The sequence below is a fragment of the Rhinolophus ferrumequinum genome, chromosome 7, assembly GCF_004115265.2.
Source record: "Rhinolophus ferrumequinum isolate MPI-CBG mRhiFer1 chromosome 7, mRhiFer1_v1.p, whole genome shotgun sequence".
Taxonomy (NCBI): domain Eukaryota; kingdom Metazoa; phylum Chordata; class Mammalia; order Chiroptera; family Rhinolophidae; genus Rhinolophus; species Rhinolophus ferrumequinum.
The window spans coordinates 24,293,300-24,315,541 of NC_046290.1; the positions used below are offsets into that span (position 1 = coordinate 24,293,300).

A 22,242-nucleotide genomic window follows, 5' to 3' on the forward strand; every position below is an offset into this window, starting at 1 on the left:
TAGTTTTAACTAACGAAAACTGTGTAATGTTAATATACTTTGTTGTTATTATTATTATCATGTAGTTGTTTCGCAAATGAAGTACATGTGATGATAGATTGGACTTCTAAATAATTGAAGAAGCAGAATGACTTAGTTTTACAAAGTAACTAGCAAGTATCTGAAATATATTTTAGCAATATTTGATTAGAGTTAAAGCTGGATGAGCTGCTACTGCTTACTGTGAAAACAAAATGATGGAAATTTTGTATATAAAAGCAACATTGCCATTAAAAAATTTTCTCAGAACTGGATTCCCTATAACAATAAGGGGCTTTTTTTAATTTGTCAATTTGACTTTTATCCTTGTTTTCCTTAAATGATATTATATCACATTAATGAATACTGTAAGACAATCCAGAAGTTCTCCTGTAAAAGTAATTTAAAATAACTCTTAAAACATAGCCAGGCAATTCAGCAAGTCAGTATTAAAGCAGGCAAACCTTATGGTGCTATAATATAACTGTTCCCAAGAGATTTGATTTATAGAAAATGACCTAGCAACCTCTTAAGTCTCATGTAATCATGCACAGAAATACATAGCTGTTAAAACTACCTTGACATATTATTGTGGTGGTAGATTAGTGTTTGCATGTATTTTTGTCTTTACATTCCAGAGTACTGTGAATAATTTCTTACTGAGGCCAATTTATAGATCCCTAGAAGTTTATGTTGAAGAGCCAAAGCATTTTTCTTCAGTGGAAGTTGCTTAAGACAGGATTTATCTTAAAAAGTCCTTACATGTTTCTCATTTTGTACTTATAATGTTACCTTATTTTTAATATACTTCCGTTAATTAGCTTTTAAATTCCATTTGTGCTATTGGCACCTTGAAAAATTTGAATCTTGTATCAAAGGTTAATAACAAGATATTAAATTATTATTTTTTCTTACTCCTATCATTTACCTTTTTTCAGTGGCATGGTTTCTGTTTTCTATCAGGTTTTTACTCTTTTCCATATTTTTCTTACATGTAGTAAAGTTTACATTCCTATTTAGTATGTTGGAAGATTTGGGGCTCTTTGTAGTTTTTGGTTAACAGTTAAAATGATGATACGTAATTTATAGCTGGTTGCCTTATTCATATATAAAGAATCTGGTTTATCCTTAACATATACAAACATAAGTATGTTTGTATTTAATGTATTATTATAAGTTCCATTTGTTTTATATTCTTGGCTTATTTATATACTCACCAAGTATGCTGTTAAATTCTTTTTACTATAGTCGCTAATATCTATGGCTTATTTATATACTCACCAAGTATGCTGTTAAATTCTTTTTACTATAGTCGCTAATATCTATTGAGGTACAGCAAGCATGAGTGTTTCCTCAGAATTTTTGGTTTAAAAGTATTATGTCTTTAGTGCCTACTATTTTTGTATATGCATATTGACATTTGCATTCACCTCATTTAAAAAACATTGTGACTTTAAAAAATAGTCAAAAGTCCATATGTTTTTTTAATAAGATAAGAGTATTTGTCTATTACTGATACTGAATATTTATCTTTAAATTTCAGATAAGCCTTTGAAAAAAAGAAAACAAGATTCTTACCCACAGGAGGCTGGGGGTGCTACAGGAGGTAATAGACCAGCTTCTCAGGAGACGGGTTCTACGGGAAATGGGTCAAGGCCAGCATTAATGGTTAGCATTGATCTTCATCAGGCAGGAAGAGTGGACTCTCAGGCTTCTGTAACTCAGGACTCAGACTCCATAAAAAAGCCTGAAGAAATCAAACAATGTAATGATGCACCTATTTCTGTTCTTCAGGAAGATATTATTGGAAATCTTAAATCTACACCAGAAAATCATCCTGAGACTCCTAAAAAAAAGTCTGATTCCGAGCTTTCAAAGAGTGAATTGAAACAAAATGAAAGTAGATTGGCAGAATCTAAATCAAATGAAAACAGATTGGTGGAGACAAAATCAAGTGAAAGTAAGTTAGAAACTAAAATTGAGACACAAACAGAGGAACCTAAGCAGAATGAGAGCAGAACTACAGAATCCAAACAAAATGAGAGCACCACAGCCGAACCTAAACAGAATGAAAATAGACTGTCTGACACAAAACCGAATGACAACAAACAAAATAATGGGAGATCAGAAACAAAGTCACGACCCGAAACCCCAAAGCAAAAGGGTGAAAGCCGACCTGAAACTCCAAAACAAAAGAGTGATGGGCGTCCTGAAACCCCAAAGCAAAAGGGTGAAGGGCGGCCTGAAACTCCAAAGCAGAAAGGTGAAGGCCGACCTGAAACTCCAAAGCAAAAAAATGAAGGTCGGCCTGAAACACCAAAACATAGGCATGAAAATAGGAGGGATTCTGGAAAGCCATCAACAGAGAAAAAACCTGAAGTGTCTAAACATAAACAGGATATTAAATCTGATTCACCTCGGTTAAAATCAGAACGAGCTGAAGCCTTAAAGCAGAGACCTGATGGGCGATCTATTTCTGAGTCACTAAGACGTGACCATGACAGTAAACAAAAATCAGATGACAGGAGTGAATCCGAGCGACATCGGGGGGATCAGTCTAGGGTTCGAAGACCAGAAACTTTAAGATCCTCTAGTAGAAATGAACATGGTGTTAAATCGGATGGTTCCAAACCTGATAAACTAGAAAGAAAACACAGACATGAATCAGGGGACTCCAGGGAAAGACCATCTTCTGGGGAGCAAAAATCAAGGCCTGACAGTCCTCGTGTTAAACAAGGCGATTCCAATAAATCAAGACCTGATAAGCCTGGTTTCAAATCACCAAATAGTAAAGATGACAAAAGGACAGAGGGTAACAAGAGCAAAGTAGACAGTAATAAAGCGCACCCTGATAATAAGGCAGAATTTCCAAGTTATTTGTTGGGGGGCAGGTCTGGTGCGTTGAAAAATTTTGTCATTCCAAAAATCAAGAGGGATAAAGATGGCAATATTACTCAGGAGACAAAGAAAATGGAAATGAAAGGAGAGCAGAAAGACAAAGTAGAAAAAATGGGATTAGTTGAAGATCTAAATAAAGGAGCTAAGCCTGTAGTTGTCCTGCAGAAACTGTCTTTGGATGATGTTCAGAAACTTATTAAAGATAGAGAGGATAAATCAAGAAGTTCCCTTAAACCTATCAAGAATAAACCATCAAAGTCAAATAAAGGTAAGAATAATTGTACAGATGTCATTTGTATTCTAATCAGTTTTCCTTTTAAGTTTTAGGGTTACTGCGGTTTAAAATAAGGAAATTTACAAAAATTGAAACACTACTACATGAAAATATAACATTTATATAATACAATTGTTTTCAGTAATATAGACAAAAAGTTCTCAATAAAAATTCTGTTTCTCCCACTCCTACTTGTACTACTCCCCGAAGTCACAATTTTTGCTATTTGGTACATGGAAATAAGTTCTTTTGCTGTTTAGTTATTTTAGGTAATTTTGAAAGTTATTTGTTACTCGAATGATTAAAATGGATGATTAGATCTAGGATGTATTTAACAACTTTCTCAATAGTTATTTTGACTGTAGAGATACTCCATTCCATAATGACGTAATAAACTGACTGATTTTTAATTTCTGACATCTCAGTTAAGGTATATGGTATATCAAAATCAGTAATAAATTATTTCATGAATATGAAATATCTCAATACTATTGTCTTACAGACTATCTCTGAGTTAATTATTGATAAATAGTTTGAATTTATATAGTTTACAAACTTATATAAATGGTTATTTGTTTGTGGGGGAGGTGGTTAGTTATAAATGTTTTATTTTTAAAAATACATAGTTTTGCCTTTTCCTATGGAAAAGTAATATGGAATGGTATTTACCTCAAATTGGAGTTTGTGAGAGTTTTTTGGGTATTTGGGGTGTTTTTGCATGGTTGCTGATTTAAATTCTCCAGTTACTTGAGTAGTATTGTTTACAGGGAGGCAAAGTCTTAAGTGCTGAAAATACAGTGGCATTTGTGCAGAAAAATAGAATTTTGTGTTCTACTTTATATATATGTGTATATATATATATATATATATATATATGACTTTTTTTTTTGATGATGCTGTGTGGCAAGACCTGTTAAGCCCATGCAACATAGACTGAGATACTAGTTCTTAAACCAATAGAGGGGAAAGTTTATTTGATTTTTTTAAGTTCTCATTCTGTGAATATTCATTAAGAACTTAGATTTATACTTGTAAACAAATATATGAAACTCTGGAATTGTGCTAATACAGTCACTAGCTTCTTTAGGCTATTTGAAATTAGTTTAAACGAAATAAAATGAAAAGTTCACTTCCTCAATAGCCCATGTGGCAAGTGGCTGGCTACCCTATTAACGCAGTTAGAGAACATTTGCATCACCACAGAAAGTTGTATAGCACTGCAGTGTATTAGCTATAGAAGGTGTAATGGTTATTTTTGTAAAATGCTGCTGTACCTTGTCTATCAAAAAAAGCTTATTGAAAATACAATGTTACTACTGAGAAGTCTTTATTTAAAAAAGTAACTTGTCATTTTTCATTAAATTTCTTCATTTCTTCATTAAATATTTACTCTTCACTGTTAATTTATTTGGTTTTGTGTTTCAAAAATGAAAAAATTGTCTTTGAATTACTAATTTTGTACTCTTAGTGAAGCTTTCAGATTTTAAATTATGGAAATCAGACCTACAAAAAGTTAAATGAACTATTAATTCAGCTTTAATTAGTTTTTTTATTTAACTTGAGTGTATCTTTTCAGAATTATTTGTTTATTTAAAAGAGGTTGTTAGAATGTAGTGGCTAGCATTAAATTGTTTTCGTTTAGATCAAGATTGTCTTTAAAAATTATCACTGAAATTTTGGGAGTGGCATGTATGTGTGTGTGTGTGTGTGTGTGTGTGTGTGTGTGTGTGTATATATATATATATATATATATATATATACACTAAAGAATACAGTTATACAATTTTAGAAAAGTCAGATAGAAAGATGGAAAGTGGTACCCTCTTGTCCCTTTGATCTGAACCATCTTTTTTCTCCCCTGCCCTCTGTCAGCTTATGCTAGTCTTGCTTTCTAAGCTCTGTTTTAACAAATAATCTTTACAACTGAACATCAAGAAATGAATATATCTTCTAATTAGTAACTGCTGTATTATTTCCCATGGTGTTTTGACATGTAATTTCATTATCTGTGAATGTAAACTTTTTAGTACTAATCCATGTTTCTTTAAGTGTACTTTTATACTTGACATGTTCCTGTTAGTAAGTAGGCTATCTGGGTGTTTCTGCCTGTTAGAGAAGGGTGTTTGTGTGTGTGTGTGCACGCGTATGTATATACACGCTCATGCACACACACATTTATTAATATATCTGCAGTTATAAATGGACCTTTTTATCAAAAATATTATTTCAATGCTTAGATTCATTTCAGGATCCCATGTATATATATTTTGGCTTTGTTTATACCTTAGAATTTATATCTTTTATTTTTTAGTAATGTATTAATTTTGGTTTTATTTTAGATCTCTGCTACTAAGTCAGCAATGGCAGAGATTTTTTTTTTAATTACATGCATAATCACAGTTGTGGATTACTGACCCTTGTAGTACATATTAATTACTTAAGATTTTCTTTGGCGAGTCACAGAAAATCACCTATTCTGACATATTGGTGTTTTTCTAAGTAAAGGAATTAGACTGAATATTGCTGGGATGCTTTTGTTGTTAATTCCTAGGGCCAAAATTCTTGGTAGACTTTTCTTTTTTAGAAGAGCCATAAAATTCCATCTTTTAAATATTGTATCTAATGTCCATATTTAAAATAGTCATTCTTTAGGTTAACTTGAAATTTGTTGAATATACTTAAAGCTGGTAACTTTTGAATGGTAGGATTATACATTTATGATTCCTAGTATAGATTTCTTATTTTGTCTTTTGTATGAACATACTAAATGTAAAATGGCATTGTTACATTTGATTTAATTACTGTGGGGTATTTGTATATCCCTAGGACCTAACATAATATGTAGTACATAATAAAAGCATATTGAATGCCTATTTAATAGAGACTGCATGCCACTATGTTCAGAAAAGGCTTTTGTGTGCAAATTAAAATTGTGTTTTCATCTTTTATGTTTCCTCCAATAGACCCTAGCTATAGAGCTACATAATATTCGATATTCTGTTCCCTAAACTTTGTAATAACTCTTTTCACACTGTCAGCTACCTAGTGTTTGTTAACATCCAAAGGAGACCTACTCGTTCAAGTCTAATTTACCCTTTACCTTAATTTTGCTCTATAGCTATTACACGATTGGCTCATTAACAGTTCTGTCCTCATCCTGCTTCTATCATCTGCCCAGTCTTTTTACCATCACCTTGTTTCTTCCTTGCCAAGTGGGGGCATGGAGGTGGGGAACCAACATAACCTTTGTAAAACCTTAAAATTTAAAAAATATCTTCTATTACAATATATTTCAGTCATTATATTAAATGTGAAAATAATACCTTTGTTGTTAAAATATTTTTACTCAGAGTATTATCTAATATACCCTAATGTACAGTAAGTATGTCTCCATATTAAAATAAAGTTAGGAGATCTTCAAAACTGGCATGATCATGAGCTAACATGCCTTATGTGTTGTTAACAGCTTAGTATCAGTACTTACAGATTAACAATTTGATTTTGATTTTTTTACAATGCTAGGATGTCTCAAAATAGCTTAGCTTTATATCCAAGGAAATCAATTTTTCTTCTTCCCCCTACTTCCTTCCATGTCCTGTATCGTTTTCAGTCATTTGCACTCACTGCTTTCAAGAAATAACCTATTATCATCTGTTATTTGAGATCAAGGCCTTTAAGCTAAAGATAAAACAGTTACTGAAAATGTTCTTCACTGGGAATGTACTTATCTAGCAGCTCTCAGAATCAACAGTGTTTGAAGGACAGTGCTCGTTTGATCAGTTAATGATTGTAGTCATTATTAGGGGCAGTTACTTCACCTCAGTTGTCACTGTAGCAGTTACATTACCAAATGTTATCACTAAAATACATTAGCTAGTTGCCTTTTATGTACACTGACCACTTGAGTTGGATTATGTTTAGGACTCTAGTCTTCTGTAAATTTGAGCAAAAGTACTGTTTCTGAGAGTAAATTTTTGGCATAGTTTGTGAATTCCTAAGTTGAGGAATTCTTGGTCAAGTAGATATATGATTGTAATATTCAGAATCTTTAATAATGCTGCAGTGGAAATTTATTTTGGTTCCTTTGATGGATTTTATAAAATACTTCTCTAAAAAAACTCGTTTTCATTTTCTGTAAAGACTTTACTATCACTGATATCTTTAGGAAATGTTTGGAGAATGTTTATTACAGAAGTTGGCTTAATATATACCTGGCTGTTGTTGAGTGTGATTTTAGAGCAATATTTTGAAAATTTTTGTCCTTGTGATTTTTATTCATAGAATTTTTTTGGTCCAGAATTTGCTTAGTAAATAATTGACATTAATTGACTTAAAGAGATTCGTTAGGTAGAAATGTTTTTCATAAAAAATTAAATGTATTTAATGTTTGCTAGTAGTATTCTCTCTCTCTTTTCTATTCCATATCTCACACCAGCTCAAGGACAGCTTCTGTAAGGTGCCTACTTCATAGTAATAGTGTAGTATAACATGTCATAGTATATTAATATGATACTATTGTAATAACAGTAATGTAATATTGTATAGTGTAATGTATCCTAGTATATAGTATAATATAAAGTAGGTATTTATTATCTTTGTATCTGTATCAAGCTCTTGTAGGAGAGGGTTTTGATAATTGTATTAATAGAATTCAACATCCATTCATAGAAATTCAGTATGTTAGAGTAATAGTATATAATATATACAATGTACAGTGTATGTAACATAATAGTATGCAATATACTATGATATGATACAATATACAGATGACCTATGAACAAAATGGGGGTTAGGGGCGCCAGCCTCCCACACAGTGGAAAATTCTCATATAACTACAGTCCACCCTCCACATGCCGATTCCCAACCATGGAGTTGACCCTTGAGGAACATGAGTTTGAACTGTGTTGGTCAGTTGAACTGTGCTGGTCAATTGAAAACAATTCCCATATAAGTGGACCTGCATAGTTCAGCCCTGTGTTGTTCAGGGGTCAACTGTAATAGGGCGTTTTTAATATGGATCCTTTCCCCCACCCACAAAATTGAGCATTCTCTGACTTCTATGTACTAACTTTGGAAAATTCTTCATTGAGCCCAATACAATTTGTAGTACAGAGAGCACTAGAACCAGAGCCTTTAGAATAAATCATAGCCTTTCAAAACCTTGGTTCATTTCCCTTCTAAAACGGAGAGACCAATTTCCTTCCTACTTTACACAGTTATGAGGACCAAAATGAATCTTATAGTTAGAGCTAGAATCTGTCCTTTTTTTAATATAAAGAAATGCAGTCATCCTATTGAATTTATCTAATAAATTGTTAAGTCTTTTACATAGATATACTTTATATTTAGTGTATATTTGAAGACATTGCTGCCACCATTTATTTCCAGTTTTATTGAGGTATAATTAACGAATAACATTTATTAAAGTGTACAAAATAATGATTTGCTATATGTATGTATTGTGAAATGATTACCACAGTGAGTTTAGTTAACATTGAGCATCTTACTAGTTCTAATTTTTTTCTTGCGATGATAACATTTAAGATTTGTTATTTTAGCAGATTTCCAATATACAATACAGTGTTGTTAACTATAATCACCATTCTGAACTTTACATCCCCATGATTTACTTACCTAATAACTGAAAGTTTGTACCTTTTGATTGCCTTTATCCATTTCACCCATCCCCACCCCTCCCCTCTTGCACCACCTATCTCTTCTGTTTCTTTGAGTTTAGTTTTTTTAGATTCCACGTGCGAGATGATACGGTATTTGTCTTTCTCTGTCTAACTAATTTCTCTTAGCATGATGCTAAGGGTTCATTCATGTTGTCGCAGGTGGCAGAATTCCTTCTTTTTTATGGCTGAATAATATTCCATTGTATATATACCACGTTTTCTTTATCTGTTTATTCACCAATGGACTAAACAACTTAGGTTGTTTCCATGTCTTGGCTGTTGTAAATAATGCTTCAAGGACCATGGGGGTGCAGATATCTCTTCAAGGTCGTGATTTTGTCTCCTTCGGATAAATACCCAGAAGTGGAATTACCTGAACATACGATAGTTCTATTTTAATTTTTGAGGAACCTTCATATTGTTTTCCATAGTGGCTGCACCAATTTACATTTCCACAAACTGTTCAGAAGTGTTCCCTTTTTTCCACATCCTGGCCAACACTTGTTATTTATTGTCTTTTTTATAGTGATAGCCATTATAACAGTGTGAGGTGATACCTCATGATTTTGATTTACATCTCCCTAATGATTAGTGATGTTGAGTACCTGTTCATATTTTTTGGCCATCTGTGTGTCTTCTTTGAAAAAATGTTTAGTCAGATCCTCTGCCCGTTTTTTAATTGGATTGTTTGTTTGTTTATTATTTATTTACTATTGAGTTGTATGAGTTCTTTAATCTATTTCAGATATTAACTTCTTAGCAAGATACATGATTTGCAGATATTTTGTCCCATTTGGTACATTGCCTTTTATCTTATTATTTCCTTTGCAGAAGCTTTTTAGTTTGATGTAGTCCCACTTGTTTATTTTTGCCTTTGCTTTTGATGTCAAATCCAGAAAAATCGGCAAGACTATTGTCAAGGAACTTCATGTCTATGTTTCCTTTTAGGAGTTTTATGGTTTCAGGTCTTAACATTCAAATATTTAGTTTTCGTTGATTTTTATATATGGTGTAAGATAGTGGTCCAGTTTCATTCTTTTACATTGTGTCTGTTTTAGTTTCCCCAGCACCATTTATTGAAATGACTGTGCTTTCCCCATTGAATATTCTTGGCTTCTTTTTTTGTAAATTAATTGACCATGTATCTGTTGGTTTATTTCTGAACTCTTTATTCTGTTCCATTGGTCTATGTGTCTGTTTTTATGCCAGTACCATACTATTTTGATAACTACAGCTTTTTAATATAGATTGAAATCAGAAAGTGTGATGCTCCAATTTGTTCTTTCTCAAGATTTTTTGGGTATTTGGCTATATTATGATTCTATTCAAATGTTAGAATTGTTCTACTTCTGTGGAAAAAATGCCATGAAATTTGATTGGAATAGCATTGAATTTATAGATTGCTTTGGGTAGTATGGACATTTTAACAATATTAATTCTTTCAATCCATGAGCATGAAGTCCATTTATTTGTGTCTTCAGTTTCTTTCATCAGGTTAGAGTTTTCAGTATGCAGATCTTTCACCTTCTTGGTTAAATTTATTCCTATTTTATTCTATTTTTTTATGCAATTGTAAGTGAGATTGTTTCCTTAATTTCTCTTTCTGATAGTTCATTTTTAGTGTCTCAAAACATAACTGATTTTTGTATGTTGATTTTGTATCCTGCAACCTTGCTGACTTTATTAGTTCTAGCAGTTTTTTGGTGGAATCTTTAGGGTTTTCTATATATAATATGTCATCTGCCTGAAGAGACAGTTTACTTCTTTTCTTATTTGGATGCTTTTTGTTTTTTTCTTGCCTAATTGCTCTGGCAACAACTTCTATTACTATGTTGAATAACATAGTACTAGGCAAGAGTGATCATCCTTATCTTGTTAATGATCTTAAAAGCTTTCATCTTTCCACTATTGAGTATGATATCAACTGTGGGCTTATCATATATATAGTCTTAATTATGTTGAGATTTGTTCCCTCTACCTATTTTGTTTATAGAGTTTTTATCCTGACTGGGTGTTGAATTTTGTCAAATGATTTTTCTGCATTTATTGATATGATCATATGATTTCTGTTCTCATTTTGTTAAGGTCGTGTATCAGAGTGATTGATTTGCAGATGTTGAACCATCCTTGTATCCTCAAAATAAATTCCGTGGCGTGTGATCCTTTTATTTTTTGCTTATATAGTTTTACTTTGAGGGATTCTCCTTTTTCTTTTTGTTTCTTCCCATTACAATTGACATTCAATATTATATTAGTTTCAGGTATGTAGCATAGTGGTTAGACCTTTATGTGATTTACAGAGTGATCCCCCTGTAAGTCTAGTACCCACCTGGCACCACACATAATTATTACAATATTATTGACTATGCTGCACTTTATGTCCCTGTGACTGTTTTGTAACTACAAGCTTCTACTTAATCCCTTCACCTTGGTCCTTTTAATGTGTTGTTAAATTCAGTTTGCTGATATTTTGTTGAGGGCTTTTGGATCTATGTTCGTCAGGGAAAATCAGCCTGTAATTTTCTTTTCTTGTAGTGTCCTCGTCTTGTTTTGCTGTCGGAATAATGTTGGTTTCATAAAATGAATTTGAAAGTGTTCCTTCCACTTCCTTTTTTGGAAGAGTTTGAGAAAAATTGGTATTAATTCTTTTTTAAATGTTTGGCAGAGCTCAACAGTGAAGCTATCTTGTCCTGGGCTTTTCTTTGTTGAGAGGTTTTTTTTATTACTAATACAATGTCCTTGTAATTTGTTCAGATTTTTTATTTCTTCATGATTCAATTTGATAGGTTGTGTATTTTTAGGAATTTTATCCATTTCTTCTAGGTTGTCCCCCTTTGTTGTATAATTGCTCATAGTAGTCTCTTATGATCCTTTGTATTTGTGTGGCATCAATTGCAATATCTTTCATTTCTAATTTTATTTATTTGAGTTCTCTTTAATTTTTTAGTAAGTCTAGTTAAAGTTTTGTCCATTTTATCTTTTAAAACAAAGTTTCATTGATCTTTTTAATTCTCTTTTTAGTCTCTATTTCATTTATTTCTACTCTGATCTTTGTTATTTCCTTTCTTCTATTAACTTTGGGCTTAGTTTGTTTTTTCCCTAATTCCTTGAGGTATAAAATTAGGTTGTATTTCTGCCTTTTATTTTTCTCACTGTGTATGTTTATCAAGGAGAGGATCAATTGATCCTTGCTTCTTACTTTCTATATTAAGTAGTAGTAAATTGTCATTTATGTAATAAACTTCCTAGAAAGCATGTTTCTTTTTATAGTTCTTCCTCATTGTGATTTGATAACTGCACATTGATGAAATCTTTGTAGTGCTAGTGTCAGTATCATAACTGTACTTAACTATACATAACAGTATCATAACTGGTACTTAAAACCAGATATTTCTTAAAATCTTTTCTTTTGCCTGCTTCATTTGTAACAGTTCCTTCATTTGTTATAAACCAACTCCTTGGTATTTTGTCTTCATTAAATACATCAATTTGCATTGACCTGAACTGTACAGAATATAACTATATAGGGACTGCACAAAGTGGGTGGCACTTTGTTCCATTTTGAATAAAGTATGACATGACATGATATAGATCAGGGCTCAGCAAAATTTTTCTGTAAAGGCCCAGATAGTAAATATTCTTGGCTTTATTAGCCACTTGTCTAACATTGTGGTACAAAAGAAACTGTAGACAATGTGTAAATGATTGTGTCACTATATTATAATAAAATTTTATATATAAAAACAGATAGGGCAAATGCAGGGTGACATGCAGGCTGTAGTTTGCTGAGCCCGATATAAAGTTGAAATTTTATATAGATGGATGTGATAACTAGATTGTTTATTCTATAGAAAATGAAACCTAAAATTTGCATTTCCCACTGCCATTTAAGTATTTTTAATCTGTGTATAAAAAGACTGATGTAGTTTTATTTTTCAACTTCTTATCCAATATTTATAAATGTAGTATGAAATTAGGCAAATATGTATTAGAGGATATTTAATATTTGTGAGTACTTATTTACATGTAATAGGGTTATATATGTGATCACATTTTAATATATTAATATGTAATTAATGTATTATGTAATTAATATAGTTAATGTATTAAATATAAATATATAACAAATATATACAGATTTAAATTGCCTTTAAAATATTTTATACTTGTTACATGTCAGTTATGAAATTTTTTCTCTACTTTTCACTTTGTGGGTACACTTTTTTATAATTATCAATATAGAAACAACTGGGGCAGCCTGGTGGCCCAGTTGGTTAGAGCACGAGCTCTAACCAGGTTCAAGGGTTGCCGGTTCAATTCCCACATAGGCCAGTGAGCTGCACCCTCCACAACTAGATTGAAGGACAGTGACTTGGAACTGATGGGCCCTGTAGAAACACACTGTTCCCCAGTATTCCCCAATAAAATTTATTTATATATATATATATATATATATATATATATATATATATATATATATATTATAAACAACTGAAAACTGCTTACAGGATTTTAAAAAGAATGTTCAGCTGGAAGAGTTTCTTGGAGGACCACATTCTAATCATTGCACTGAGCATTCAATATTTTTGGCCGTCTTCATCATTCCATACTGTCTGCTAGATGCTGCAAACAACACAGTCTATGACTTTATCCAGTTATGATCTTGTGGAGGGTATGGTTAACTAAAGTGACAGTGACAGTATTGTAGTAAAGAAAAGGGTTCTGTGTGAATACAAAGGAATAGGGGATCACGTATTTTTTTAGCACAAGGGCAGAAGGGAAAAGCCCAATAAGTTTAGAGAACTTAAACATTTGACCCATTTATAGTACAGTATGGAAGAAGTAATGTGAGACTAGATTAGTTAAAATTAAACATTGTTTTACAGCCATGGGTAATAAGAATGTAATCAGAAAATATGCCATTTCTTGCACTGTTAGAAAATGTTTTTCTAGAATATAATAAAATAGATGTTGCTAAAATTTTGTACATATTCAGCCTAATGTAGTAGTAGTCGTCAGTTGAGTAGCTAATAATAATACAATGTAATACTTGAAAAGGTTGATAAGATTAAATAACAAATATCAACATATGAATCTTTTTGTCCTTGATTCCATAGTTTTGGTTTCTATATGATCACATGTTACATAGTTAATAATATTTTGAGCAAAATATTCCTTCCTAAAGTTTGATATGATAATTATATAATAATGATGTTAACAATTTTCAAAAATGGTTAAATTCATAATACTGTTCTCTCATACCCTTCCCATAGACCAGGGCTGTCCAAACTTTTTTCAACGTTTTTCACCAAGGGCCATATGTGGTAAAATACACAAACAGCCGGGCCACTCACTCGAGGTGAAGTGCATATTGCCTCACCTGGTTTATTTAAGTAAACTAAATATATTTTTGGAATTTGCTGTGGGCCAATTAACAATGGATTGCGGGCCACAGTTTTGACACCCCTGCTGTAGACGTATCAAATAACTCTCAGAAGACTTCACTTCTAACGTCTCTCCCTTCCAGCCCATCTCACAAGTTATTGCTAGAGTAACATCTCTAAACCACATTCTGATTCTGTCACTCCTCAAAAAACTGTAATATATGAACCTTACCTACTTTATAGGCTTGCCTATTTCTTCTCTCTATAATAATGTCTTTTTCTGTCCAGAGCAGACTACTCAAATTTCTCCAAATTTACACCTCCGGGTTGCCAACTCCTATTTCTTTGCTCCTGTCCTTCATCCTCCACTCCTCCTACCTCACACCACTTCATCTTTGTTGAAAACCCACTGTGTTCATGAAATATCTCCTAATCCCATACTCATTATTATTGACTTTTTTTTGTTTCTCTAAAATATATTTTGTATTTCTTTAGGAAAATTAATCTCTTAAATTAGTATAATATTTACATTGATTTCCTTTGACTCCTGTTACAAATACATAGTACAACGTGATATACCTATTATTTTGCATTCTGTTTTCTTTACATTTACTATCTCTTTATAGTTCATAATTATCCTTAATGTGGGATCTACTACTATGTTCCCCTATGGTCGAACATTTTGGTGTTACAATAGATAAAATGGATCTAAACGTCTTCATAGAGCTTTTGTTTTATTGCATAAATTTCCTTGTGATGAATTTCCACGAATGGTATAAATGAGTTAAAGAGTTTGAACACCATTTGCTGTGTGCATATTGTCTACACTTTCAGCAGAGACTGAGTATACCCATTTCAGCAAGTTACAAGCAGACCCGCAGAACTCAGAAGCAAAGCCTGAAGCATTTCGTATCATCTCCAACAGGCTTATGCTTAGCAGTTAACTCCTAAAGGCATTGTGGTGTAAAGCATCATGGAAAACTTGATCTTTTCAAAATGATCATGAGGCAAGAAGTTGTCTTGTTAAAAAAGAGATGGCTACAGTGCTTTTTAGAAAGATTTACATCAAAAATAAAAGTAATTTCTGAGTAATCCAAGGTTTTATTGTAGCAGGGCTTCAAAAATATAACTGGCAACTTTTATATCAGAATTATAAGCATTGTTTATTAAACTCTCTGATACAAGGTAGTCAGTATTCTGTCAACTTAGAATGAATAAAATCAATTTGATTAATTTGGAGTATATCATTCAAATTATTATTTATCTTTCATTGAATCTGTAGCTTAAGAAACATTGGACTAAGCCCACACATTGGATTAGGTTAACCTAGAAGGACCTTTTCAGTCTGAATTGACTCTCCTGTTTTGAGAGAGGTGGCAAGCATAAAGCTTAAAAGACTTTACAAATTTTGTTACTGTGCTCTAAGATAAAAAAAATGCATGCTCTGACCTAATACACACATACAAATACATATTAATAATACCTACCCTTATTACAGGCAAATCACTGACACTTTTGCTTTCATTTTAAACATAACTGCTGGTCAAGACCCACAAAACTGATTTCACAACTTCCTTATGGGTCGCAATCTACAACTGGAAAATTGCTGGCTAAAATTAAAAAGGAGACTTTCCAGTTCTTAGGCTATAAACAGTCTTTATACAGTGATTATGTAAGGATTGTTTGCATTAGTTTCAGGAGTGTTTCTCAAAGGTCCTCAGAAAGAGAATAGCTGCAGTTTGATTTGGCTCTGACCACCCCTCCCTAGCCACAGATGAATAACTGCTAGTCTTCCTTTTTTAAATTTTTTTATAATCCTGAAAAAGCGTTATTTGGCTTACAGCCAATGCCTGGGGTCTTTGCCTCTTTACCATAATGAAGGCATCTTTATTCCAGATTGTCTCATATGTATCACTTCCATTTACCCTAAACCATCAAAAAAAAAAAAAAAGCAAAACCGTCTAATTATTTATTTTCCTGACCCTTTTCTTCCAGAAGATGTAATGTACCTGAGCTTCTTTTTCCTTAAGACCTCTCTTCAATTATAGGCATATCTCCCTTCTTGTTACCCTGATTACTGTTGATATCTATTGTGGATGTGAATTTCACTCCACTCACTTTGATTCGGCCAAAGGAGCCTTAGCACCAAAAGGTAATAGCTCCTTTCTCCTAGTTTGCTGTTAGTCTTTCCAAATAACTGCTAAAATATACATGTCAGAGTTCTTCCTCTGAGGTCAATGTTTTGTGACTGCAAAACTTATTCACCAATCTTCTGTGTTCCTACATTCACTGTGGATTTGGGTCCCTATGCACCATCTTCTTCTTTACCCCTAATTCCTCCATCAGGTTAGGTAACCTTGTGGTCTCTGTGGAAGGAACGTTCAATGTCCTATTCTCATAGCTGAACCCCACTTTTTTCAGTTTCTCTTCAGGGTGCCTCCTTTTGTCTCTGCCTATCAAATGTTACCCTTTTTCAGGGCTGTGTCATCAGCAATTTATTCTCCTGGATGTTCTTGTCATGGCTTCAAATAAAGAAAATGGCTTGCATTTAGGAACTATTTGCACCAAAAAATACGTATCTTCAAACCATATTAACTCAGGGTCACAAGAGGGGCAGATTGACAACCTACACTACTGAATTTTTTTCTTTTTGTCCCTGATTGAAGTTAAAGATTCATTTGAGGCTACTCCTCTGTAATATGGGTAGGTTTTTGAAAGAATTGTCACTGAGTGACAGTATGCCTGCCTAAGATGTTTTTTATGGCTTATAAAATCGGGGTTTATGTGAGTTTCTTGCTTTGTTTCTGAACATGACTGGGTTCCATTGAAGCTTGGGTCCTAAACAGTTCATTAACTCAGGTTAATTTTATTTTATGGTTTATTTTAATTTCAGGATTGTTTTCCCATTTAAACAAACAAACAAAATACATTGTTGTCAAACCAGTGACTTTTGGGACTTTTAAATCTTTTGATGACTTACAGTTTTAATAATATGGTAAATGTGCTAGTATGAGTAATTTATACTAGAAATTCATGATTGCTAAAATACAGCAAGCACACCTAGAATTAAATGTATTCTTTAGCCTTATTTGTGCAGAAAATGGAGGCGCACTATAAAGGAATATATATCTGCAAAATCTGAAAGTGTGGTACCTCACAAAATTTTGACTAAATGGCATTTCCTTCAATCCAGTAACGTAAAATTTTGTGGAATTCAAACACCTGATTTAAAGAATAAAATCATTGGGATGGGAGAAATGAAGTTTTTAAGAACAGATAGCATAGCAAACAACAGTAATCTCTAAAATCATCCATGTATTAAGCAATACTGAGACATGTTTTCATTTAAAGGATTATTTCCTAATTCAGGGTAAAGAATGTAGCCACATATGTGGTAGGGATCATTTGAAGTACTTTCTGTTTATTCATTTCTATTGAAACTGAATCAGTTACCTGATTCTTGATGATGTATTTAAAAGATTTTGAGTGTGAGTATAGGAAAGAAGCATTTTATTTCTTACCCTTTGTAGTCAAGGGAACTGGCTGAGTCAATTTATAAAGAGTTTTATAAAAAGGAAGAAAGGATATTGTTAATTCAGAAAATGCATAAACCTGTGGAATAGACAGTAGTACATTGAGAGACATTAACCATTGCTGGATCTTTTTAAGTGGGGTCATCATCAGAAATGAAATATTTGGTCTTGAATTATGTTGTAACTTTCAGCATTGTACAGAGGTTAAAATGATCTACAGAATAGTATAGCTCCTGAATATGATAGTATTCTTTTTAATTTAGGGAATAGAAATGGTAATCTACAATTAATAAACTGAATAAAGTTTGATGCCTGCCTTATCAAATGGAAGACATAAATTTTCTGTGGCTATTGTGAGGAATTTTTTTAAGAAAGAAAGAAGAGAGCAGAGTCCTTGCTCTGGGGATATAATAAACCATTGTAAAGAGAGTGCAAGTACCTATACACATCTTAACCCTTGATTATCTATTGTACATTTATCTGAAGGATATTTTTAATGCTGGGATATTAGTATGAAGTCAGTATGTCTTTGTGAATGAGAATTTAATCTAAGCAGAACATAATCGATTGCATAAGTCTGTTTTTAAAAAATTCTCATGATGAACTAAAGGTCAAATACTTTGGATTATCCATATTTATAAACCGAAAAGATTATAATGTTTCAAGTAGCACAAAAAAATAATTTGAATTTAGAAAATTTTTTTGGAAATTTTTCATTTGTCTATAAAATACAGCAATTCAAAAACTACAGGAAGTATATCTATAAGTAAACATAAGAACTGAACCAGAGAGTCAGGTGATCAGAAAGCTTTTATTGACCATCTGTATACATCCAAGGTATGATAAAAGCATATGATGAATGTTTAAAAAAAATTTATTACAGTAAAAGACACATTGCCATTAATCCCCCGCAAAATATTCACCCTCACTTCGAACACACTTATCCCATCATTCTTGCCACTTTCTAAAGCAGTTCGGCATCCTATTTCGTGAGTGTCTTTACTTCATTCTCCATCATAACAACACTCCATGTCACACACATTGCTTCTGGTACGGCAATTTCTGGTCAAAAACATTATGGTGTGTCCTCCTCCACAGTATTTACCAAATCTGACACTTTGTGACATCCAGCTCTTCCCTAAAGTCAAAATGACCATAAGAGAAAACGTTTTGAATTAATTCAGGACATTGAGGCAGCCATGACAGCACAACTAAAGACACTCACAAAAGAGGACTTCCAGAACTGCTTCAGGAAGTGGCAAGAACGATGGGACAAGTGTGATCAAAGCGAGGGGGAGTATTTAGAGGAGGATTGATGGCAATGTGTCTTTTATTGTAATAAAAATTTTTTAATTGAAACATTCACCGTATTTTTTTTAATCATACCCATATACTTCATATTATATGTCATGTGGAAAGGGAAAGATATATGCTAGAAGACATGATCCTTCCATCAAAAGAAACATAATTATAGGTAATCAAACCATTAAGGGCTTTAAACTGGATGCATTATGTATTTACCTTGAAGCTGAATATACTGACAATCCAAAGCTAAAGTTGATTTTTGTTTTGCCTCTACCAATATTCTAAAAAGTGGACCTTACTGATAAAATACAGTTAAATTAAGAAAGCTAGTACAAAGAAATGTCACATGATTTGAAAATTACACAGATAAGTTAAACACAACATTAGTATGTCAGGATTCTCAGCAATGGAGTTTTTGGAATATTACCACTCACAATTGTTACATCTTTGTTGGGTAAAATTGTTGCTATGCATGTCGTTAAAAGGCTGGAAGACTAAAAGTTGCTGAAATAACTGCTTTGTGATATTGAATAAAAGTTTCATGAAGAATAAAAAAAGGATTATTTTTCCATTGAGATTCATAATTTGTTTTATATTTTTAAATTTTTAGTATTGTATATTCTTGAGGCTTTGAAATTATCTTAATCAGTACCCATTTATTTTTGTCATGATTTACTTTTATTCTTTACATAAGCACTATTAATCAATTGAATGCTGTAGTGTTAATGTTGATTATAGTTACTAATATTTCCTGCTATAAACCAGAATGGTATTCTTTGCTCCCAATTCCTAAAATTCATCAGGAAAGATATCATTTTTATACTTCCGTTCAAAGATTTACAGGGGTAAGTAAGTTAGTTAAAATTGTCATCTTCAGTAGTCATAAGGACAAATTATTCTAAAAAATAGCTTTCACTACTTCTTTATTTTTTAGCTCTCAAGAGGATGGTAATAATTTATTTCTTCATAACAACTATTTGTATGTTGTTGTATAGGTGTGTACTGATTACATAATAATTTTTATTATGTTGATATATTTTCATCCTGCCTTTATTCTTTTATGAGAAAATATGAACTTAGACTTGAATTTACTATTTTCAATTATAGACATTTATATTTTAAATATTTTTGTTCTATTTATTCTACCTTTCATGTTTCTATTATTTTCAGTTAAATGCATATATTAGTTTATCTGTTTGGGGAAATTCTCTGTAATGCTAACGGCATTATGCCTCTCAGATAGACATTGGTAGGTAAAAGCATACAGAACTCTTGTCCCAGCCACCATACACAACCACCAAGATGGTAGAGGAAGAAAAGGACTTGAAAAGTGTCTTCCAGTTCTTCTCATTTGTTCTGAGGGATAGCATTACTTTCAAACTAATTGCTTCAGATATCTATGAAACGAATTTGGGTGCTACCAAGAATGTGAGATGTACCACCTACTATAAATATGCTTGATAATACCAGTGGATCTCTAATTTCAGAAAGTATTTAGTCAGTGCAGGCAGATGAAGGCATTTTTATCAAAAATGGATAATATAACTGCCCATTATTACCATGTTTTTAAAGTTGTTACGTAATGATATATGTATAAAGACTGCATTATTAGTTTAGGGTTAAGACTTGTGGTTTGTAAATATGAATGTTTTCTTAAAATGCAAAGGTGACTTAGAATACTTATATAAATATATATTTTATTTTCATTATGCTGATTTAGTTAAAATTTCCTTTTTATCTTCAGATTGAAATTTTTTTCTTACCTTTCATTAATAGGTAGTATAGATCAATCAGTGTTAAAAGAATTACCCCCTGAACTCCTGGCAGAAATTGAATCTACCATGCCACTTTGTGAACGTGTGAAAATGAATAAACGCAAGCGTAGCACAGTTAATGAAAAGCCAAAATATGCCGAAATCAGTTCAGATGAAGATAATGATAGTGATGAAGCTTTTGAATGTAAGTATCACGTAACTTTATTATTACTTTAGAATTAAAAAGCAGATTGATGTGTTTGTCTCATTTATAATTTTTTGGGTTAGCAAGCATACAGTGATCTTAATTCTTAATAATATAGCAAGTTTTTTTCTTTGTACTTAAAAGATATGTGAAAGATGAGATCAGTTGGCACCGAGAAAAAAAAATTTAATGATCTACGGTTAGCATCAAATAGCACTCGTATGTCTATGTGTATTTAGCAAACATTATTGAGCTCCTACTAATGCTGAGCATTGAGAATGAAAATACAAATAAGATGTGGCCCCTGTCTTTGAAGAGTTTTCATTCTAATGGGGAAAATGTAAACAATTGTAATCCATTGAGAAAAGTACAGTGATAAAGTACAGTAGTAAATCCAGGGTGCTGTGGGAGCACATTGGATTGGCATCAAAAATCATATTGGGGGTTCAGGAAACGCTTACTGGAAGAGGTGACACTTGATTTGAGTCTTGAAGGACACATAGGAGATAGCCAGGTGAAAAAAATATTTAAAACCATACTATCACTAAATTATGAATGGATTAGCCACATTGCCAATTATCTGTGGTTTGGACCTGGCTTCTCCTTTTTGCCCAGCTGTGTCCTGGAATTCCTCCCTTGTTTCACTGTTTTCCAGAGCTGGCTTCTTCACTACACAGCTACCTCTCTACAACACTGTGATCACCTGTCTTTGCACTAGACTTGCTATACCTCGCCTGTCTTCCTACTGGTCCACTGAAAAAGTTCTTCTCTTTTATCCCTATCTTCCTTCTTCTGGAGCAAGAGAATTGAGCCTAGCCAAGAGGGGTCAGCAACCTTGTTTGACTTAAACGGCATTCAGTGGAAACAGACTATGGGAGATCTTCATTTGTGTGCCAACTGACTTAGTCATTATGACCAAAAGAAGTGGGAAGACCACCAGTGTGTTCTACCTTTTCCACCTAGTGTCCATAGATTGAGGTGTGACAAGCAAGGGCAGGAAGGATGCATGCTGCCATTTTAAAATGTATATTGCTGATGGACGCCCTTCACCTCCTCCAAAGTTTTTAATCAATGTTCATTTACTCTGATCGTCTTAAAATTGTGAGCTCTTGAGCTGTGAGCAGTAGACTATGAATACTGAACAAATATGAACAAGGTTTTAAAATTGAAATAAAACATATAGTAAAGTTAAT

At 32.6% G+C, this 22,242-nt stretch overlaps 1 protein-coding gene across 3 annotated transcripts in view; it reads left to right on the plus strand.

Moving 5' to 3' along the window:
* NIPBL (NIPBL cohesin loading factor) overlaps positions 1 to 22,242 on the plus strand; it is a 187,182-nt gene that overhangs the window by 103,752 nt on the left and 61,188 nt on the right. For 2 of the 3 annotated variants that reach the window (XM_033109936.1, XM_033109937.1), the window contains exons 10-11: positions 1,562 to 3,184; positions 20,867 to 21,049. In XM_033109936.1, the coding sequence (XP_032965827.1) occupies positions 1,562 to 3,184; positions 20,867 to 21,049 (1,806 nt within the window). The remainder of the gene's footprint in view (positions 1 to 1,561; positions 3,185 to 20,866; positions 21,050 to 22,242) is intronic. The other variant, XM_033109938.1, reaches the window with a different exon arrangement.